This window comes from Vicugna pacos, chromosome 5 (genome assembly GCF_048564905.1).
Source record: "Vicugna pacos chromosome 5, VicPac4, whole genome shotgun sequence".
Classification (NCBI taxonomy): domain Eukaryota; kingdom Metazoa; phylum Chordata; class Mammalia; order Artiodactyla; family Camelidae; genus Vicugna; species Vicugna pacos.
In genome coordinates, this window is record NC_132991.1 from 38,240,520 (window position 1) to 38,262,062 (window position 21,543).

Consider the following 21,543-nt stretch of genomic DNA (forward strand, 5'->3'; position numbering starts at 1 on the left):
CAAGGAGTTTTCATAGATGATGCAACATTTTGAGCTCGATGTCAAAGTACTGGTAGGATTTCAACAGGTGGAGAAGAGCATTCCAGGGAGTAAAAAGAAGATAAACAAAGACTAGTTGGGGATAAAGTAGAGAAAAGATGGAGTTCATTCCAGTTTGATAAACATCTAACTTTCATACTGATTTTGACACATTTTGAAAATGCCAGTTCCATAACCACTAAAGTTAATCTGCTTGTCAGTCTATTTATATCTCTTACAGGGAAAAAGCACTAGCTAACAAATACTCATCAACTCTCAGGATATTAGAACTGCTGACACACTTGCTTGCAACCAACTAGTAAGCATATTTAATGAATGGTTACCATCCCTCCTGAAGGGCTTAACAAAGTGATAAATGGTCCTTGAGCTTCCTTCACTGTTTCCAAGACAATTTCTGGAGTTTCTTAAAGAGAAACAACAATGTTTTTTCATCAACCATTGGCCACTAGCAAGATTCCAAGTTACTCAAGCTCACTAGTTGATGACTAAGCAGTCACGGTTTATATAGAACTGAAAAAAAAAAAAATCTTACTAGTCATTGGATTGCCTCTCCTTTTATAAGAAAGTAAACTGAGGCTTAGAGAGGTTAAATGACTTACCCAAGGTCACAAATATGATAGACTTCTGGCATCTGCTGGCACTTTTCTTCACCACTGTTACTTTCCTGAAGTACTCTTACCACCATGGTGGCAATGTTCTTAAGATTCTTCATAGATTGTTGTTGAACTTTAGCCAGACAGTGAACTATCTCGAATATATATCATTACATCCAATTGTAAATAGATATCTCAATTTTTATGACTTCAAACCAGGAAGAATATTTTTTAAAAAGGAAAAAGTTTAAGATCTCATGAAATGTATAAATTTTAGTTCAGAGAAGTGATTCAATCCCAACTTATATTAGAATCACTGGGGGAGAAAAAGAAAAAGAAATTGGTCATTTCTCAAAGCTTCCATTGAACTGGTCTGAGGTAGGGCTTTGGCAAGTTTCTTTTGTTTATTCTGTTTTTGGTCATTAAGGTATAGCTAGCATTTATATAGTAGATATGAAATGCATCATCAAACTTTGCTCAAATCAAATCAAATCATGTTATCTATCTAGTTTAATGATTTGAACTCCCACAAAGGCCATAAATGCATTTTTTTCCAAAAGAAATCTTAAAAAAGATACACCCCATTCCTCAACGGATTTTCTTCTATAACTTCACTTGAGGTGTAACCAAATTGAGTATGTGAAGGAGAAAAAAGAGTCTAAGAGTAATATAAATCATCTTTAAAAGCATGAATATTTTTTATACTTTTTTTCAAATTATAATGAAGAAAAAGGGGGAAATAGTTCTTTTAATTTCAGTGATCACAAATCCCATATATCCAAGATTTGGTATAGAACCTGCCATTTTAAAAAAGGAGAATATAACTTGTTTAGATTGTAGTGCTGTGTGCTAATTAATGTGCACTAGTCACTAGTTCCTAATAAATGATGTTTTCTTCTATAATTATATTAGGATTTAATTTTTAAATTGCCAATATCATTTTTAGAAAAAGCCACATAAAACCAGTCCTCACTTAGTTTCTTCAGTCCATTCTGTCTCTAGCTGCTTCCCCAGTCCTGCAGGTGGTCTGTCACCTTCTGTCCACGCCCAGAAATGCTGCTGCACTTCCCTCCCAGCACACAGTCCAGTGTCTCCTTAATCAATTCAGACTACCTCCTCATGATCTAAATATTATATTCCAGTGGGTAAAGTGAAATTTGATTTTCCAGATGATCAAGTAACAAACAGCCCTACAGATAAACACTAGAAAAAAAGAAGGAAAAAAACCCAACAACAACCTCAGTCCCCTGAAGCAGCACACAGGTATGGGTAAGAGTGAATTCCAGGAGCAGGAGGATACATGAGATAGCAAGGTTTCTAGTGAGTCTGCAAACAGTAAAATAGATAGAAAATAGTTCCTCTTCTGGCCCCAAGCACAAAGACACCTGAAGAGTTGATTATTAGAAATAGATAAACATAAAAATATATATGTATTTAGATGCACATGTGCATTACAATTATACGTCAGCAACACCTCCTGGATGGTAGCTTAGTAGCAGTGGCACTTTGATATAGTAGAGTGGATTTCACGGAAACAATTATATTAGGGCAAAACTGGGGATTTTTGCCATCATTATAAACAAAACCTTTACCTCATGTTGTACCATTTTCACTGTGTATTTTTAAAAAATAAACAATACAAAATAGTTTCCTGTAAAGTCTCTTTACTTTGGTGATAAAACAAAATAAAACAAGGCAAAAATTAAAAACAAAACAAGGATTAATGCACTACATGTATTCATTGAGGACTTATTAAAAGAATGCAGCATAATAAAGAACTTTCAGTATCAGATTTTTTGCCCTTAAAACTTCAACTGTTTAAATATTATTGATAGAGATTTCATACTCACAGTAAAAAAAAAAATCCTCAAAGGGATTTTGCATAAACAGACTTATTCTTTTTCTAGAAAGACATTAGCTCAGTCTAAACATCTATTTCTCAATAAGATTATTTAGTGCTACTATCTTACCATCCATAAGTAAATTCATATTGATGATTAGATGATTAGTACTCTTAGAATTACATAAAACTTATTTTTTCCAATAGGGAACACCTACCATATTCTTAGTACATTTAAAATCTTTCCATAGAAAGAACAAGTACTGCTCGTAAAGGCATATAAAATACCTTCTAGTTTATCAGACAAAGACTTAGGCCACGTGGGGTCCCAATGTCTACATTTGGGTCATATTCCTCTCAAAAATGTTGCTTAATTCTCTGAATAATGCGAACAGAAAATCTCTCTTTAAAGAACTTTATACCAACACTATTCAAGTAGGACACCACGGTAAGGGCTGGGGGTTAGACCTACATCTTTTGTAAGCTGGGCCTAAAACTGACTCCAGATTTGTGACTGATGAACGGAAAGTCAGTTTTAATATAGATGTGCTTTAAAAAGTAAAAATGGCTATTATTCTTAACAAGTTACATATTGAGTATTATTCTTTAAAAATGACTCATAAAATATCTTTTTAAGTACTTGAAGTCATGATTATGTTCTACTCTTTACCTCTGCTTGAATGTAATTTTTCATTTTCCCGGAAAGAATACATTTTCTAACTAACCCCGTTAACCTAATTACTCATAAAGAAATACCAAAAGTGTCCCTGACATCGATACCTTCTAAAGAAATGTATCTGTGCACACGCACAAGAGCATCTTCCATTTAGATAATCAGAACTACAATTTTTATTTAAAAGATTCCTTTAGATCTATGTAATTCCTGGCAGTAAAATTTATCACAAGCACAACGTTTGCAAACAGTAAGACTGCCCTATCAAAATCTTTATTTCTTCAAATATTTGAATTCAAAAGTATTAACTATTAAGCTTAAAAGACCAGTAGTACTCTGTTTAATGGTATTTGTTTGATCTTAAATGGGGATTGTAATGAAAATGCCTTCAATCTTAAAGGAACCTTTTATCCTATTCAGAATAATTACCTTATAAAATTAAAATCAGTGAATCATACCTAATTAAGATTTATAATTTAGCATCATTCAGGTATATGATCTAAGAGAAAGAATTTATAATGTTAACTTCAATTTGAAATGGAAAAGGAGAAGAAGTGAATAAAAGGGAAACAGAACAGCTATTTTCTGTATCTTGGCGCACTATATTGCCATATATTTACTCTGATTTTGGATTTAACACTTTTTAGGGCCAAATATTTAATATGAAGACAACATACTAAAGGATAGGAGTGAGGTGTGAAAAGAAGGTTCCCAACTAAAATTATACTACAGAATTTGTAGATAGGGTATACAACATAGAACATTAACAAATATGGATTGTGGCTAATACCTCTTAAAAAATCCAAGTTTACAATGCCTTTAATGCAAAAGATTCCTAAACTTGGGGTGAATTTATAATTAAATGGAACACTGTAATAACAGTTATTTCCAAGCCTTTTTTCATTAAAGTACATGTAAACTGAGAGAGCAATGCCTTGTTATCACACAGGGCAAAGATTTTTCTTCTTAGGAGGTCTCATATATAGTATTTTTCTCCACTAAGTCTAAAGAGGCATTCAAAATAAGTTTTTCTTCTTCAGAAATATCTTTAAAGCCTCCCCCCCCCCGCCAACCCCTACCCACCCCCAACACACCAGTCTTGGATTACATAAAAGAATAGCTACTTTTCTGAGCTCTTTGATATTTCTCTTCCTGGTAGAGTCATCTGATGTGGGAAATATCTTTTGAAAATAAATGGTGCAACTTCAAGTGCACTCAGATCCATTACTTGCTGGACATTCCATCGTATCTCAGTTTTGATTTGAAAAAGCCGCTTGACTTCAAAATTTCATTTTAGGGATCTCTATATGAGGCTTCATCTCATTGAGCAGTATCTTGGGAAGCAACAATGTAAATGTTTTGTCCACCCATCAACACAGAATGTTCAAACCAACTAAGAGAAGGAGTTACGGATGGTGACTCACTTTTCAGTGAGAAGGGGATTGTTCCAGTTTAAGTTCAGACACCAAGTTCACAGTTCGAATATAACATCCTGCAAAGTTAATGTTACTACACGAAACAGTTATTTTTCATCTTTAACACAGCTGTCACCACATGTTTATACAGCTACAATGCCACTTCCTAATGTCAAATATCAATATTGCTGCTACTATAACAAGGTAATTATTTTTGTGTCTGCCCCTCTTCCCTAACTCAGTGAGTTGTGCTTTTATTTCTGAATGGACAGCAACTTTAGGATTCTGTATTAAAAGTAGTTAACTTCACTTGTGCTTGAAACTTACATGGGGTAGTGGTGGTACAAGGCCAACAGAGAAACTCCCAAGATCTTATTTCAAATCTTACTAAAATCCTCCCACCCTATATTTAAGTATGTACCTGCCTGCAAACAGTCACAAAACACAGAGTTGCTTTTAAGAATATTTGAACAAAAATTCACGTGCTATGTGGGAACACATATCAGGCAAAAGGCAACAGAAGATAAAGGAAAATATTTCAGTCACCAGTTCATATACAGAAAGAGGAAGATACCTCATGGCCCATTTTCCCATAGAGGCTCTTACACAACAACCATTAGTACCTCTTTAGGCAGAGGCACATGGAATAACTGTGGAACAGTCAGTCTCCAAATAGGAAACCCAGTGACTTCCACAAAGCAGGACCTTGATAAAAGTTTGTGGGTCATGAAGGTAGGGCTGGCTTCATTGCCCTGAGACCTGGGCAGGCCCACAGATCCCACGCAGAAGGACCCTGCTCCTGGGCTTAATGTTCTGCTGTTGCTGTCTTGAATTCTTAATAACAAGGTGCCCCACATTTTAATTTTGCACCAAGCCCAGAAATTATGTAGCCAGCCCTAGGTGAAGGTGACAATGTGTGTTGATGGTAAGGATAATAAATCAGAAGAATTGCAAAAAGTTTACAGCAACATCTAGAAACCAAGGGCTTCACATTACACTACTTTAAAATGTTTATTTTGAATGTTACTGTTTCCATGAATAGTATTTCCTAATGAACCAAAGCATGAAAGTAGAGGTCACTCATTCTCAGATGAGTTTACTGTCATATGTATACGGCATTTAATCGACTGTCAGTTGCTTAAAAAGCATCCAGTTGACACAAGGCATACATTAAATGGTGGGGGGATGGGGGAGAGATTTCTTGGTTTCGGTGTGTCAAATAAAATGCAGCTTCTGTTCTCTTGCCAGCAATATAGCCACAAGTGGAATGGGATAAATATATACATTACCAGCAGAAATCAAAACTCATAGGAAAGGAACTGAATAAAGGTATTTTCAGCACTAAGATACTGAAAAGAAAACATTTTGCAGGTATTTTACATTACGTATTCTGCAGTAAGAAAATATTTTGTAAGTTATATATCACTAGTGACTTTTAATAAATACTATTCATATGGAAATGAGAACAAAATCCTAACAAGAAGCAAATTTTCCAATATTATTTTAAAAATACTTTCTAAAAAAGATTTCCCAGCATAAAAATACAAATACTTAAACCAGGTTGCAGGGTGAAAAAAGTATAACCTTGGGCCTTCGTGTAATAAGTCATGCATTCTACTTTCAAGATGTATCAGTTTCAAAAATGATTGGAAGCAGTAATGCTATAAATGCTTTGTGAAAGTCAGAGTAGTTCAAATAGAAGCAAACATATCCCTTTATACATATATTCCACATAAATACATTTCTGTTGAAATTCTCCTTTGAATTCACTGCTTCTAATATACTCTGAAATAGCAGCCCACCATATGCATCATTAAGCAAAGTGTCAATATCCAAATAACAAGACAACAAGCAGATTTCTTGCATAAAATATGTAAATATGATTAACAGAAAGTGCCATATGATATCTCATGTCTGGATGGTTTCTGATCACCTATCTTTTCTGCCGGCTCAGTCACTTAACTAAGACCATCGTCAACAGGTACGGTACTCGGGTGTTGTGCACAGGCAGAACTCCTGAGCTGGCATCTGTGGTGCTGCCCTGAGGAAACTTACCATACCCACCTGCTTTTCATTTGCTCCAAACTTACAGTACAATGTATTTTTGCCATATTTTTGCCTACCTTTTAAAAATTTTCACTGTCTGCATTTCCTCAAGAACAACTGTCATTTGAATGATAACATCAAAAACATCAAAAGGATCAGAAATCAGCAATCATATCAAAGCAGCTATGCTTGAAATTTCTATAAGTTAAATGAAAAAGTTGGTAAAAATTCAAGTTTAGGGGGAAAAAGAAGAAAATTATGAAACCTCACCATGAAAAGCACTTGCTAAACAGGCATTTATTTGCAGTCTTTCAAAAAAAAAGTCTTTCATTTTAACAGATTTAAAAAACTTAGCTATAATCTGGTGTGTGTGTGTGTGTGTGTGTGTGTATGAGAGAGAGAGCGTTAATTGAAAAGTGGAATAATGTTTGGATTTGAAGTCTTCCAAGTAGTATCCAAAAATAATTTCTAAGTTCAATTGATTTTAATAAAGCATTAGATCTTGTATATCCCAAATGAAACAGACAATGATAATAAGTTTTTTAATTAAAAGAAAAAATTGCATTGTTTTCTGTGCCATTTGTTTATTCTAGTTTATCAGTGACCAAAGATAAAAAAGCAAGTATGCTGATTAATCAAGTCTTATTGATCAGTAGCACGTCAATATTTCACACAAATGTCTGCAGAACCATTTCTCCCAATCCAAAATTTATAAATAAGTTCCCGGTAATTAAAATTATTAGCTCTGCAATAATAAATGGTGTACTTCACAAAAGAAGTATGTAAAATTTGTTCTCAAGCATATATTGATCAAAGACAAAACTGCAAACATTTCTATCAAACTAAGGTTCTAAGAACAAACTAGAAAGTACAAAACATAAAAGCCTGCAATTGTTTCAAATACACCTAGCAATTCTGTTGATTTGGACCATTAAAACTGATTACTTAATTAGGCAATCATTCAAGGCATCCAAACACACACAGACAAAAACAGCGAGTTATTAGCAATAGCCGTCTTCACCTTGAGATGAAAATTCTGAAAAATGTTGCAGACACTTAAACTTTCAGGATCTGCCCCATGCATAAACTAAGCAAAATACTAAATTCTAAAAGGCAACAGCCCAAAACTCAGGGGAAAAAAAAGATTTTACTTAAATAATATCACTCATCTGTTTTTTCAGGTGGCTAATATTTTAAACCATCTTAGAAATGTCAAGTTATAATACATACTGTCTCTAGATTCTTGGAACTACTACTTCCTTTCTCCCCTCTGGTCATACTCTTGTACTATCTAAAAGTAATTAATGAAAATTTTGCTCTCTTACATGTCTATCAGGAGTACCTGCCTTCACAGTTCCTGCCTAACATGAATAAAAACAACAAAAAAAGACTTTCCATTTATTGGGGGAAAAAAAAGTACTGAAAACTCAGCCGTAGGAGTCCTTAATACAACTAAGGAAAAAAACTCCTATGTTTTCACTCAGAAGACATCAGAGACATTTTTAAGAATTTCACTGATTCACTGCAGTCAGGAGAAAGAAAAATACTCTGTTTTCAAAAAAGGATGGTTCCTGAAATAATTCCAAAGAGACTCTATAAAACCGTCTTTTTAGGAGAAGAAAAAAGCAAGTCAACTCACACATAGAGCTTCCAAGCTTCCAAACAGAAGTCTTACCCTCTTCCAGGAAAACAACAGTGAGATTTTATTACCCTCTTATGATTCTTTCATTTCAGACATGATTAATTAGCAAGTATTACACCTCCCCAAACTCCCACCACACTCTCTGTGATCTATCAGCCTAGTTGCTGATAGACTCATATGAAATAGCAAGTAGCCACCAGCAGTAAAAGACAAGTGTCCAAAAACTCTATTTCAAAGAAGGCACACTTCTCTACTATCTCTGCCTCCCCAAATGAAGCAGGCTGTTTTTAACTGCTTTCACCAAAAAAAATTTTTAACTTGTCATTTTCTTGATAATACTGTTTAAAATTTGAATAATACATGCAATATCCTCAGTGTTCAAGAATATATGGCACATTTCATCTGTTACCTACCTATATTTTTTAAACTGAAATTCCGAAAGTCTGTGAGTCCCTGTAGTTCATACTGATAACCATCCACATGCACAATTAATAAACAACAGAGATGATGGGAGCAAGCATGTTTTGGGAAATAGTTTTTACTGCAAAAAATGTTTCTTTCCCAAACAGAAGCTAATATGTCACACATACAATGAAGATGGGAAACAGAAATAAAGGACTAAAAGAGAAGATGAAGGGAAGAGAGCCACTCTGAAATCTGAGTGAATGAAAACTCTCTGTATATTGTTCCAAAACCCTGTTTCAAAATAATTTTCCCTTTAAAACAACATTTTCCAAATGTCCCTGTGAACCAAAAAGCCAGCCATAACTGAATGTACTATAAATATGTATTTTACTAAACATCAATTTATAAAGACTGAAGTTTCCCCCTTCAACCTTTCAACTGTTATATCCAAAAAACTTCACACGTAGTACAGTACTAATAAATAGATCCTGTTGGTTCCAGGAAACATTTTTTAAAATCTATTCTGGTCAAAATATCCTTGCTTTTTTTCTGTTGTATTAAATTTAGGATCAAAAACATCAAAGCAGCTTCCACCTCGGACCTAACTTTAGAGGATCAATGTGACAAGGCAGTCCCTGATAGATGTTTCTCTTGATAAACGACTTGTTCAAAAGAGACATTGTAGCTTTCATTTCCTGACCACAACACACTTTTAATTTGCAACAGCAGAGCTGCCAGAGTGTGAGCATTTGCCCACTTTCCAGCCTTTTAGGTTTGTAGCTCTGGCTCCTATAGGCCACACATTTGAGACAAACAAAATCTAAAAATAATCAGAGTTATAGAATTACAAAATAGGAGTCACTAATGCCACTCTATACATATGCACAAGTGTCTACTTTATAGATGTATATATAAACTTTTCCTCCACAGAATTCTGGTGTATGATAACAAGCTTCCTGAAAGAACATCACTTGCACAACGGGCATTTAAACACACAGGGAAATTATGTGACTATTATTTAATAGTAAGCGGAGACGGGTTGGGGGGGGCAATTTATACACTTAAATCTGCTGTTAAATGTCATGAATTATATGACTGCTTACCCCATCATGTTTTTTACATATTACTGCAATGATTATTATTACTACTACCCAGAAATCAGATTTAAGTATCAATACGGTGAACAGTCAAACCATCCAATTTCTGCTCTCAGCACATTGTCCGAGCTCCGATTTAAAATTTATAAATGTAATATCCTCCTCATCACAGGCAGCAGCCCAATCTGCTCTGAATATATATTACAGCTTTAACATCACAGAGGGAAATCGCCCATCTGGCAATCCCATTCGCTCCGACAGCTCCAGGGGAAAAAAAACTGTGCTCTCTCCTCCTTAAAACATTTCTCAGGGCAAATTATGTGCATCTAAAATAAACAGTCTTCTTATTGATCGCTTCAAAGTCAACAAGTTCCAAATGCAAAATTCAATCAAATCCTTCCTATCGTGTAAGAGTGGTGTGTGTTTAGCTCAATAGTCACCAGAGTCCAACCAGAAGTGTCTGTCGCGCATCGGCTCTTGTAGTCCCTTTCCTTGTATTCACATTTGTGTTATGAGACAGCAGTAACCGCGGCCACATTACAGACCCCTGGTAGCTTTGCCCCACTGCTATTTCTTCCTTTCATATTCTCCCTTTCCTTCTTTCTCTCTTTTCAGGGTGAATGCATGGTGGTGGGGGTATATGTGACCAAAATAAAACAAAACAAAAACAGAGTTTAAAGTGGGCATATCCTTTGGTTATGCAGAATACTTTTAACATCTTTTTGTTGTTGTTCCCTCCTAGTCTTAATTGAATATCACAAAAGTGTACACACGGCATGGTCACAAGAGCTATTGAAAACCTCCCTCGCTCCATTTATCTGACCTTTTTTTTTTTTTGTAAAGAAAGAGGAAAGAGATTTCAAACAAAGTCAATTTCAGTGCCTGATTATTTAATTCTGTCACAGGTTAAAAGTAAAAAGCACTGACAGGCAGACAAGTGAATGGCAAGGGAAAAAAAAAACTATCACTGTTCCTCAAAAGGCACTACAGACTTTAAAGCAATCAAAATATATTTTTTATTTTCATGTAAAAAATATCCTTTCACTCACTCACCCACCCAAAAAACCACATTCAGAAGAACTGATTACTCCACAAAGTGGAAGAGCAGAGTCAAATTGCATTAATAGGTTGAAAAATAAAATTCATCCACTTCTGTGTGTGTACATATATATATTTTTTCATTAATAAGCTGTTTTTCCCCACACTCCTGCCCTCTCCCCTCTCCACCCAGCCCCCTCCCCAAAAAAACCCACACTGAGTTTAACTAATTTACATACGATTTGACTTCAGCGGTTATCCTAGTGCATTACTAGTAACGTGTAACTTTGGGATTACAGTTAAAACCGATAAAGGTGGACTCCAGTAATCTATTAATCAAAACTGAAATACACAAACAAGTGATAGCAAAAGCAAACAAGCATTTTGACAGATTAAAATGTACATATATATTTTTAAAAGGAATTCTATATCATGAGCAGCTGCTTTCCGAGCAGAGTCTTCAATGGTTTTATCATGCTATTTAATTTGTCTTTCCTATTTAGATGCAAAGGAAGTAAATTCCAAAACTGACATACCATAAACACTGGTGCTACTGATCATTTCTTGCTGGCAGCACAAAAAGCTGAATTGGATTTCTCACAAGCAGGAATTCCAAAGGTTGCTTTTCATTAAAGCCACTTTTCCTCTCAGCTATCAAATGTCACTGCCTTGAAACGTGGGCCCTTTCGTCAGGTATTCATTTAACCTACATGCATATAATTAAGGGGGAAAGCAACATCAACAAAAAGGGGATCTCAGATCACAGGAGAAGAAAGAAAGGAAAAAAAGCACATGACCAGGAATGCAAGTCCATGTCAATTTCACTCACTCCCATTGAAACTAACAAGAGCTCCGGGGAGGACGGTAATAGGATCAGTGGATTGTATATACCATTAAATTATACATCTTTCTCTCCCGTTCCTTGCCAACAATACGCCCACCACGCTGTACCCCCTCCAAGATGATATGCTTACATTTTTCTGCAACCGATCTTCTGACATTTTCACGTTCCCCCAGCCACGAGATTGTAATTTAACCTCAACTTTTTGTGTGTGCAAGATTCTTATTTACACTTCTTATTTACTTAGAAGTTAGTTCCCGAAGAAAGTCTAGCCCCACCCTATGGCTCCGCTTTCTTTTTCTTTTCTTTTTCTTTTTTTTTTTTTTGAAGTAAAAAGATAGTAATAAGTAAGCCCAATATAGTGGAAAATTAGATTCTTGCAACCGCGAACTCTTAATCCCACACTATTGTTACAATGATTAAGCAGCAAAAATATGCATTATAATGTTTCAGGGCTACTTTGTACAGAGAAATTAGACAGCAGGTTGGCGTACAGAATAGAAACGAGTGCAAATTAAATTTAATGTTAACGGCACAACTCGAAGATCTCTCTTCATTACAGGTCTTGGATTTATTTATATTCTTTAAAAATTAAACAAACAAAAACAAAAACAAATTTAAACAGATGGTAGAAAACTAGGAAGCTCCTCTTACCTGAACGCGCGGAGCGAAAACCCGATAGGTTAGCGTAGCATCGATCCGATGTGTTTGCTGATGAATGGAAGCTAGGGTTAAGTGAAGGTGCCTATGATTTGAAATCATTCCAAGTTTTTGAAGGGAAGACGGACTGCAGCCTCTGCCATGTTGGAATTTCAAACCCAAAACAGCTGCTTGGAAGGAGCCAGCATGCCAGAGGCTGGGCGCAGGCGCAGAGCGCCGCCGAGCCAAATTCAAATCACTTTCACACTAAGAGCCAAAGATCAGTTTTCAAAGGAGAGAGGGAGAAAGAGACCGAGGCTGCCGTGAGGGAGAGAAGACGGGAGGCAGTGGCGAGAGGCGGGCTGTGGAGAGAGACGGGCAGCGGGAGGACCAGGAGGGAGAGGGAGAGGCGCACGGAGCCCGCGGAGCTGGAGGGGGAGAAAGGGAGGCGGGAGGCGAGCAGCGAGCGAGCTAGAGACGCGCCAGAGATTCATGGGCAGGGAGGGCTCAATGGCCGCGCCGCGCTGGCCGGCCGGCCGCTCGGGTCATGTTACACGGCCGGGGCCGCGGCGGCCGCCCAGCCTCGCCGACGCGCTCACGCGGCACGGAGGGGGCCCCGAGGTCATGATTACGCGCGCGGAGACCCGGAGCTCTCCTGCCTGCACTCTCAGGCTGCCCAAACTGGGGAAAGGGGAGCGATGCCTCAGGGGGAAGGGGCGTTTCTTTCCCACGCGTGACCGGCCGGCCCTCGCGCTCCGAGCCCGCTTTGGAGGGCTCTCCGGCCCGCCGCCCCTCCCTGCCGGCTCCGGGCCCTCTGGACAGCTGCGGCCCAACCACCCTTCCCCACCCACCACGACTCCGCGCACAGGACGGGATCTGGCCCCGAGAGCCGGGACCTCACCCGCACTCTCCCCTGGGCCCCCAGCACCAGGCAGAAAATGACTTTATCTGCCAAGAGGAGGCAACTTCGGGGAGAAAATCCGAATTAGCCCAGTTCCCCTCCCCCGCTGCCCTGTGAATAAATAAAATCCTAAGTGTCTAGGTGTGCGGTCCACTCTCCCGCTCTCTGGCTCCCCTCCCTACCTCCCCCAGGCGGCTCGGGCAGGGGAAAGCAGCGCCCGGGGGCCCCGATGCGGGCGGCTGGTGCGCAGGCATAGACGTTAGGCTTCTGCTTTCCCAGCCCCCTTCTATGGAGCAATCTGGGGACCCAGGATTGGGAAGAGAGTAGGGGCTTTGTGGTGCTGGGAGCTGAGGAAGAATGAAATGTGCAGTTGAGTGTGTTGCTGCATCCCAGGGAGCAATGCAGTGCTGATTGTCTGTTGCTGAGATAGCCTTTTGTTCGGAACATAAGGTTTAAGAAACACACACACGTTTTCTGGGGTCTCTTGTTAGATGTAAATGTGCTGCATCCAGACGCTTACTATGCAGTGTAAGCTCAGTTGGTTTACTAATCACCCCGCCCCACCCCCAAACAACCAGGATCATTTGAATGGGAACCTCATTCAGACTTCTAGAATGCGAGTATTGCCTTCAACCTATTTCATTCTAGACTAGCCAACCATCCAACTGAGATAATAAAGCAAACAATAACATTTGATCATGATGTCTACGAGATAATGTGCCCGGCAAAGTTCCTTAGGAATTGTAATGAGGAAGAGAGTGAGTGGGGTAATAATTTCCTAGTTCTCATTAAATATGACTTTAATAGGTAAGTGGTAAGTTTATACTTTGGCCAGGTGGACATCCGGTCCTCTATATTTCAACTAAGCTAGGAGTGAAAGAGGCAAATTAAATATTCGACCAGAAGCCCATCAAGCTGAAAATGCTACCTTTGAAGGCTGGAACCGAAAACATACTTGTTTAGGACTAACCCTCCTCAACGGTATTCACGTTTCCTCCGCTTCTCTGCCATAGATTTTAATAGACTAAATTGCAGCTCTCCAGATGATGAAATGCAGCTTTTAAGAAAAAACCAAATATATACTCTGGAATTAATTTCATTCTCCTTCTGTGATTTTCTTACCTTTGAATGGAGAGCTATTAAATGGATGCATTTAGCTAACACAATGAAAAAGAAAAATTATTTTAGTTAAATCTAGGCAGATGACAGAATTTAAAAGACAAAACAAAATGATTCAAGATCTTACTAAATATTTCTAGGGAATGAAATCTCTGTTTGGAACGGATTTGACTTTTCTGTGCATTTTTTTTAAAAACCAGGCTTCAAAATAAAACAGAAGAACTTTATTCTGATGTAACAGAGAACACCAAAGCTCCTTTAGGTATATTTTACAAGATAGCTTTGAAAATGATATTATGAGAAGTTGCCCATTGGATTTCACCACAAAGAAATAAGTGTAGGAAAGCATCTATAGGTCACTGTTGGATTGAGTACAGATAAATTCAACAACTGTGAAGAATTTATAATTTCAGTTATTGCCCATGTGGAGAATGCTGATCAGAAGTCCTCTGCACAATTCAAGCAAAAGTGTTCTGTCCTTGTTAAAAAAAAAAAAAGTTCAAAGCCCATCAAACTTTAACACTAAATTCCTAGGACTGAATTTACAGTTCCTCATGTAAACCAAAATAAAAGAGAAATAATGGAATAACCACAGAGGAAAAAACAATACATTTTGATGGTCACCTTAAAGCAATTCATTTTCAATATCTAAAACAAAATGAGCCCTACTTTCGAAAGGGGGCAGGAAATGTGTGGTTAGAATAAATTTATTAACAGATAAATAGTACTTTTTTCAATTCTCTTATATTCATTTAAAATATGGATAATAAAGTCATCATTCAACATACAAATGAACACAATTAACTTTAGAATCAAAGAAAGGAAAACTGTTCAAAAGAGCACAGCTTGTATTTATGCTTTCCAAAGTGTCCAAAATTACATATACTCCCAGAAAAAAAAAAAAAGCTTATGTAATAGAATATTATGGGATTTGCACGACTAATAAAATTCACAGTGGAGTTTGTCATCCTACTATTTCTAGCTTTCTTTCTTTTTTTCTCTTTTAGGTGTGGGTAAAGGTTGGTTTTCTTCAGTTACATTTTGGAAGGAATATGAAACTTTGTTTTTCAAAAAGATTCATTATTTGTTTGCAAAATTAGCACAACATTTACAGTTTTTGTTGTCTTAATAAAACTATAATGATGCAGTATGATTAAACAGCATTTTAATAGTCACCATATTCTATCTTTAAGTTTTAGTCATAAGAAATGTTTCTGGTAGTAACTGAAATCTATCTCTATATTTTATGAAACTTTTCTTGTGATGACATGAGAATAAGAAATTGAGTCTTTAAAGAAAGCTGATTGGCTAGTCAAGGAAATAGTTAATTCACAGTTAAAACTGTACGAATTTTTTCCCCACTGCATTACATACACTGCTTATCTCTTTCTTTTAATTTTTTAATGCAGAGAGTATATATATAATGAATTTCTAATACACAGTATATTCTGACTTGGGCTTTTTAAGAAAATCAAAAGAAAAATAAACATAAGTATTATTTTTTCCTTTAGAAAAGTGAGTGTGTGTGTGTTCCTCTCAAGCTAATTCAGAGGGGGAGAATTCTTTTACTTTTTCCCGTTCTTATTCTCAGTACACATATATACAATAACAACCAAAGTGAAGGGTAAGGAAATAAGTAAGGTGACGTTGAGTGTGATTTTGCAGATGATCATAAGTTTGTCTGCACCAGACTAAGAATAATTTGATCAGGTTAGACACAGAAATGTGCTTTACCTATGTGATGGGACAGGAAAAAGAGGAAAGATTAGGGTAGACAGAGTGTAGAGAAGATGAGGGAGATGAGGGTGACAAGATGCTTTACAGAGAAAAACAAGCTTCTCTAATGTTTGGTTTATCATGAAATGTTCAACATAATTCAATTTAATTTTTAAAGCTGCTTTTAGTTTTAAACTCAAGGATTAACTATTTTAATAAAACATTATAGTAGTATTTTCTTCCAAACTACTGTTTCAAAAAACAGTCCAAGACTTAGTAGCTGTTTATTAGACCTACACATTTTTTCATATTGCTCACAAAATCTGAAGTAAGTCTTACAATAATGCAAATTATTGGCACAAAAAATTTTAAATGTTTCCATAAAATTGCAGTTCATTTTAAGGATCTTCATTTTCACTCCAATTCAACTAAGACTACTGAGAAGTCCTTATGTACTAACCCCACCGCTCCCCCCAAAAAACTAGTGAAGACCTTGACCATTTTTTTGTGAAATTACTCAATTTGTTAGAATTACACTTGAATACAGGTACTGTCAAATGGTATGAGAGTGGTGGTCCATTTATCTCCTCCATGATCTAAACCTACAGTGGAGACATAAACAGAACATTCTGTAATAGGTTCACCAGAGATGTTTTCTTGGTTTATGCAAAAGTGTTTTCTTCTAATAACCTGAGGATTATGCGTTTTCATTCACTCTTTAAATGGTGGGAGTGTTCATATATTTGCAGCAACCTCTGCCTGATTTTGCATGATTCTCAATTTCATTAAGAGACACATAACTACACTTACTGTGGCTAAAAAGTATTGCACTAAAAACTGCAGAGAATAGAAAGAAAACTGACATTAATATTTTATGGATGTGGCCAGATAAATATAGTTCAAAGTGAATGCTGTCAGTGACTCATAAAGGGGTTCTGTCCAGAAGATATGGGTTCTTTTCCGAAGGAGAGAGCAGTTTTCCTGGCCTTTGTAGTCTCAATCTTCCACTTTCCAATACAACAAAAGGCTTGTAGTTTGCATACACCATGTTGTTTGTCCCCTTTGTGCCGTGCTCTTCATTGTACCCTGGTTTGCCCTCCCCTTCTGCAGACTAACTCCCTTCAGATTCTCGGCACTTAACCTCCTCCAAGGAGGCTTCCCTGCCTCCCTAAAGGTGGCTAAGTATCTTTCCCCTGGGCTCTTTTCAGACTCTGTATCTCCCTCTCTGCACTTTCACATCATTTTAAAAGTATCTTTGCATTTGACTCCTCTGTTAGATTGTAAGCCTCTTGAGGGCAGGCAACCTTTGTAAAACTTCCATCTTCATTTTGTTTTTGTCACCCCTCCTCCCCACACCCAGTGCTTAAAAGTGATGATCCTGATTAAATGTTTACTGAGGAAATTAATGAGTTAACATGTAGAGGAAATAGGGATTCGAAAAGGCAGTCGGGGAGGAAATTATCAGAGCCTTTGCAGGAAAAAGCATATAATCTAGTTCGGTTGAGCCTTTGCTTTACACAGGCACAAAGAGGGAATAATGATAGGAAGGAGAATGAGGGATGCATTATGGAGGAACTTCATTCAGTCTTTGGATGAGAGGTTTGCATTTCAGTAGGTAGGTAACAGGAAGCTCTGCAAGGTTTTTAAGCAAGAGATTTATGAGGTCTGAGCCCTGCTTAAGAAGATATAGCTAATAGAACTGGAAATGGGGAGACTGCTGGGAAGTTATTGCAATGGTCTATCATTTTCTGGTCCCTCAAACTGTCAATCTGTCTTGTAGGGTTTGGTGATATGCTTCCTTGCCTTTTTTATAGATGGTCTATCTGTATTGATTGCTCAAAACTGAGCGTTCATTTTGTAATATTACAAAATGTCAGTGTGTTTAAAGGCATTCATTTAATGTCAAAGATATAAAAAGGGACAATACATTGGAATGGAATGTTTTTTTTCCCTCAACCTGAACGTAGTCTTTCTTCTCATTATTTTACCTCCCCCCGCCACTGCTACGTTACAATTAGTTCCACTCAGCCTGTGCTTTTAGCTTAGCAGGTATTTCATTTTCAACAGAAGCAATGCCTAAAGATAAGAAAAGTTCCTCCCAAGAGTATGTTTAAGCAAGCAAAATAAGCATGGTGAATTTGGTTTTTATATACTGGATAAAAATACAGATGCACATTTCCTTCATTTAAAGTATATTAAAGTTTCCTAAACAGGATTTTTAATTCATTTAAAACAGCATTAGGTTAGGTGGGCTGTTGGTGCTTTGAATTAATGTGCAAGCTGTTAATCTCCATAGACCTGGATTTAAAATTAGACAAAGCAATAATTAGTTTGGCACCATCATTTCACTACCCAGAGGGTAATAATGTAGGTCATAAAATACTACAGCCTGGCACAAGTTTTTTTGTACAAAACAAGGATCTAGTATTAGGTGGTGTGGGGGAAAAAAAACCTTGTCACTGGGAAGTACAGTGGCTTAGCTTTTGATATATGTTCCACTATTCCTAAAGAGACCTAAATTCAGAAATTCTTATCAGGTTTTCCTGTTTAAGGTGATTCTTTTCCATCTAAGTGATACAAAGGAATTGCAGCATCTCTCAGTAGCTGGTGTTTGTTCCCCAGCCCTCTGTAATAAGTTTCCACAAAGCATTCGTGTATTTAGTCACAGAATTAAGATTTTAATTTGCACTAACTACACTTTTATTTTGCTGTAATTTTCCCCACCAGTTTGCCATTTCATTAAATTACAACAATGGCATACTGTAAACATTTTTTTAAAATATAAAAGTGTTGCATTCAAGGAAGTGCTTACCATATATACCTTGATTTGTTTTCATGGCAAATGACTACTGGCAATATCAATAATTCAAGAACAGAAACAATGAAAATACAGAGGAATTGCATTTGGATACTTCTTCCTGTCAATCATCTTTGCCAGATTCCTATTTGAACATTCAGAAAATGAGGAACACATCAGATCTAGCCTTAAGTATGAGTAATAGTTTTCTATTTCCTTACACTGCTCACCCCAACTGAGCTTTTAAAGCACAGGTATCTTGGGTGTCTCTGTGTAGCTTAATATTTCCATCTATGGAAATAATGTTTTAATATTGCATTGAAAATGTATTTCATACAATATACATGCACAGACTTTCTATTTTACATAAAGTGATATGCATGCACCTGTGTGTATCTCTATATAGAAAGTGTTCAATGTATTAGATGAGTATATTCACAAATCATTTAAGTTGAGCTTTTCAAGTGATGTGAGCTACTGATACAAACTTGCTAATGATAATTATAGAACTGATGCTGATTTAGTCATTTCAAAAAAGCCACGGAGGCATAATTAGTGTCTGAATGGCCTCAATATTGCATTATTAGGAGGCTAGGGTGAAACTTGAAATGAGAACATCAAGGCTGATAACAGAAAAGAAAACATGAAATACATACATAATTCATTCTGAAATATTATAAAGGTTTATAACCAGAAACAATAATTTGCAGAAAGCATCTCATGTACTGGAGCCAACTGCAATCATTTGGTCAACCTGTTAAAGATCAAATAGTATATTCTTAGCTATTCTCAGTGGTGTCTTTGTAATAAAGTAGCAGCAAATAGACACTGTTTGCTTCTGGTCACTTTTAAAGAATGTTCAGTTTATCAGTAGGGACTTTAATCTCAACCTTAATAGAGTACAAAAGCAGCCTTGTTCCTGTGTTTCTCTCCTTAAGGCCACAAGCCATGTGCGTTTTTTAAATTCAAAAGTAGAAAAATAAAATTCTTCTGAGAACACTAAATATTGTTTTTTTCCCAGTCATTTTCATTCACCATTCCTTTTTTCATGTTTCTCTTCCTCTTTTTCTTGCTGATACACAAATGCTCCACCATACCTCACAGTCACCAGAGTGAGGACACGCAGAATATCTATTTAGTATCCTCTGCCTTGGACCCCTGCCAGGCCAACCATTATCAAGTGACCTGGTGTGCTGGTTGACTAGAACATTATAACTCAAAAACCCCTTGTTTTGGTAGTCTCTTTTATTCGGGGCCAACAGATATGAAGAATGGCTCTCAAACCATGTAAAACATAGGAATAGACTATAATTTTAGTCATTCTTTCTCCTTGGCATAAGTGTACAAGTAATCAGACAAAGGCACCTTTAAATATAAACTGTCTGCCATCTAAAATGCCCACTTCCAATGTGGCTGTCATCATTACTATTACAGTTTCCAAAAATGACATGTTTGGATTGTACAGCATGGGAGAAATCTGGGCTGTAGTTTAACACCATGAATAAGTATAAATATTGTCCTTTGTTTTCTAATGAGGTATCATACCTACAGAACAGTCAGATTTTCAACTATCTGGGTGAAGAAAGGGTGAAGAGAACCATAAGTAGCCAAGATATTTGTTATGGAAGAGTGGAAAGGATGAACCCTCGGATGCAGATTGGTGTATTATGTGGATCAAATATGGTACAGGAGACCAGACTATCTATCTATCTATCTATCTATCTATCTATCTATCTATCTATCTATCTATCTACCTACCTACCTACCTACCTACCTACCTACCTATCTATCAAACAATCAAGCTAATTTATTTACTACGGTCTCTCCATCCTCCCACAATATGTGGTAAACACTGAATGTTAACTATGTCCTTGGTAAATTCAGAGTCATTGACTTGCAGTTCCCTAGGGAAACAGGTAGAACTACCAGAAAGCTGTGTGTTTCACACTTCCTGGTCACTACAAGAAATTACAGAGCCTTTCTATCCCACCTTTTCCATACTGATGAATGAAATAGCCAAATTCAGGATTTCATTAAGGATGATTTTGGCTGCAAATAAAAGAAGGAACAATTAACTACAGCTTAAGTACTAAGGAGTTTATTATCTCTCAATAGAAATTTATGAGTGGGGAAGTTTTTTGGGTTTCTGCTCTACTATCTTGGTAGTGATATTTCCTCTAGGTTACAGGTACAACAGCTTCAGATGTCACTAGAGACAAGAATATATCCAATGGAAGAAGAGGTGTGTTGTTCTACATGTCTCTTTTCATTTCTAAGGAAAGTCCTTTCATAAGCCATCAGGGGATTTACTCTCACCATTACTGGGTCACATTTCTGTATTTAAACCATGACTGACAGGGGAGTGAGACCACTGGGACTGCCTTAATAATAAATCAGTCCTTGTGCTGAGAAAGGGGTCAACTATTGATGAACACAGAAACAAATGTGAAGTTCTCTCATCAAGAAAGAAGAAACAGAGGTGGTCATGTTGGCAGAGTTTGTAGAATGGCTGTGCAGGGCCACCATTCTATACAGTACTAGGAATCCCATTTTTACCATGGTTGCTGTGAATGGTGCTCCCTGGAGTTATTGCACTGCACAACTGAAGTGTTTGCACATTACAACCTGTATATGAACAATATATACAATCTATTTTACTGGACATAATTTTTAGCCCAGTGGTATGGACATGGGTCAGTTTTTTTATGATCTAACTTATATCTTCATTTTAAGAGCCTACTT

The 21,543-nt window shown here is 36.9% G+C and overlaps 1 protein-coding gene across 2 annotated transcripts in view; it reads right to left on the bottom strand.

Annotated features, from left to right (window-relative positions):
• FIGN (fidgetin, microtubule severing factor) overlaps positions 1–21,543 on the bottom strand; it is a 167,394-nt gene that overhangs the window by 102,612 nt on the left and 43,239 nt on the right. The window contains exons 1-2 of one of the 2 annotated variants that reach the window (XM_031678432.2): positions 12,284–12,497; positions 11,325–11,494 (exon numbers count right to left, since the gene is read on the bottom strand). The exons of the other annotated variant lie outside the window; for it this stretch is intronic. Of the exons in view, the coding sequence (XP_031534292.1) occupies positions 11,325–11,349 (25 nt within the window). The 5' untranslated portion in view covers positions 11,350–11,494; positions 12,284–12,497. Of the gene's footprint in view, positions 1–11,324; positions 11,495–12,283; positions 12,498–21,543 lie in introns of those variants that run through there. 2 annotated transcript variants of the gene reach the window in all.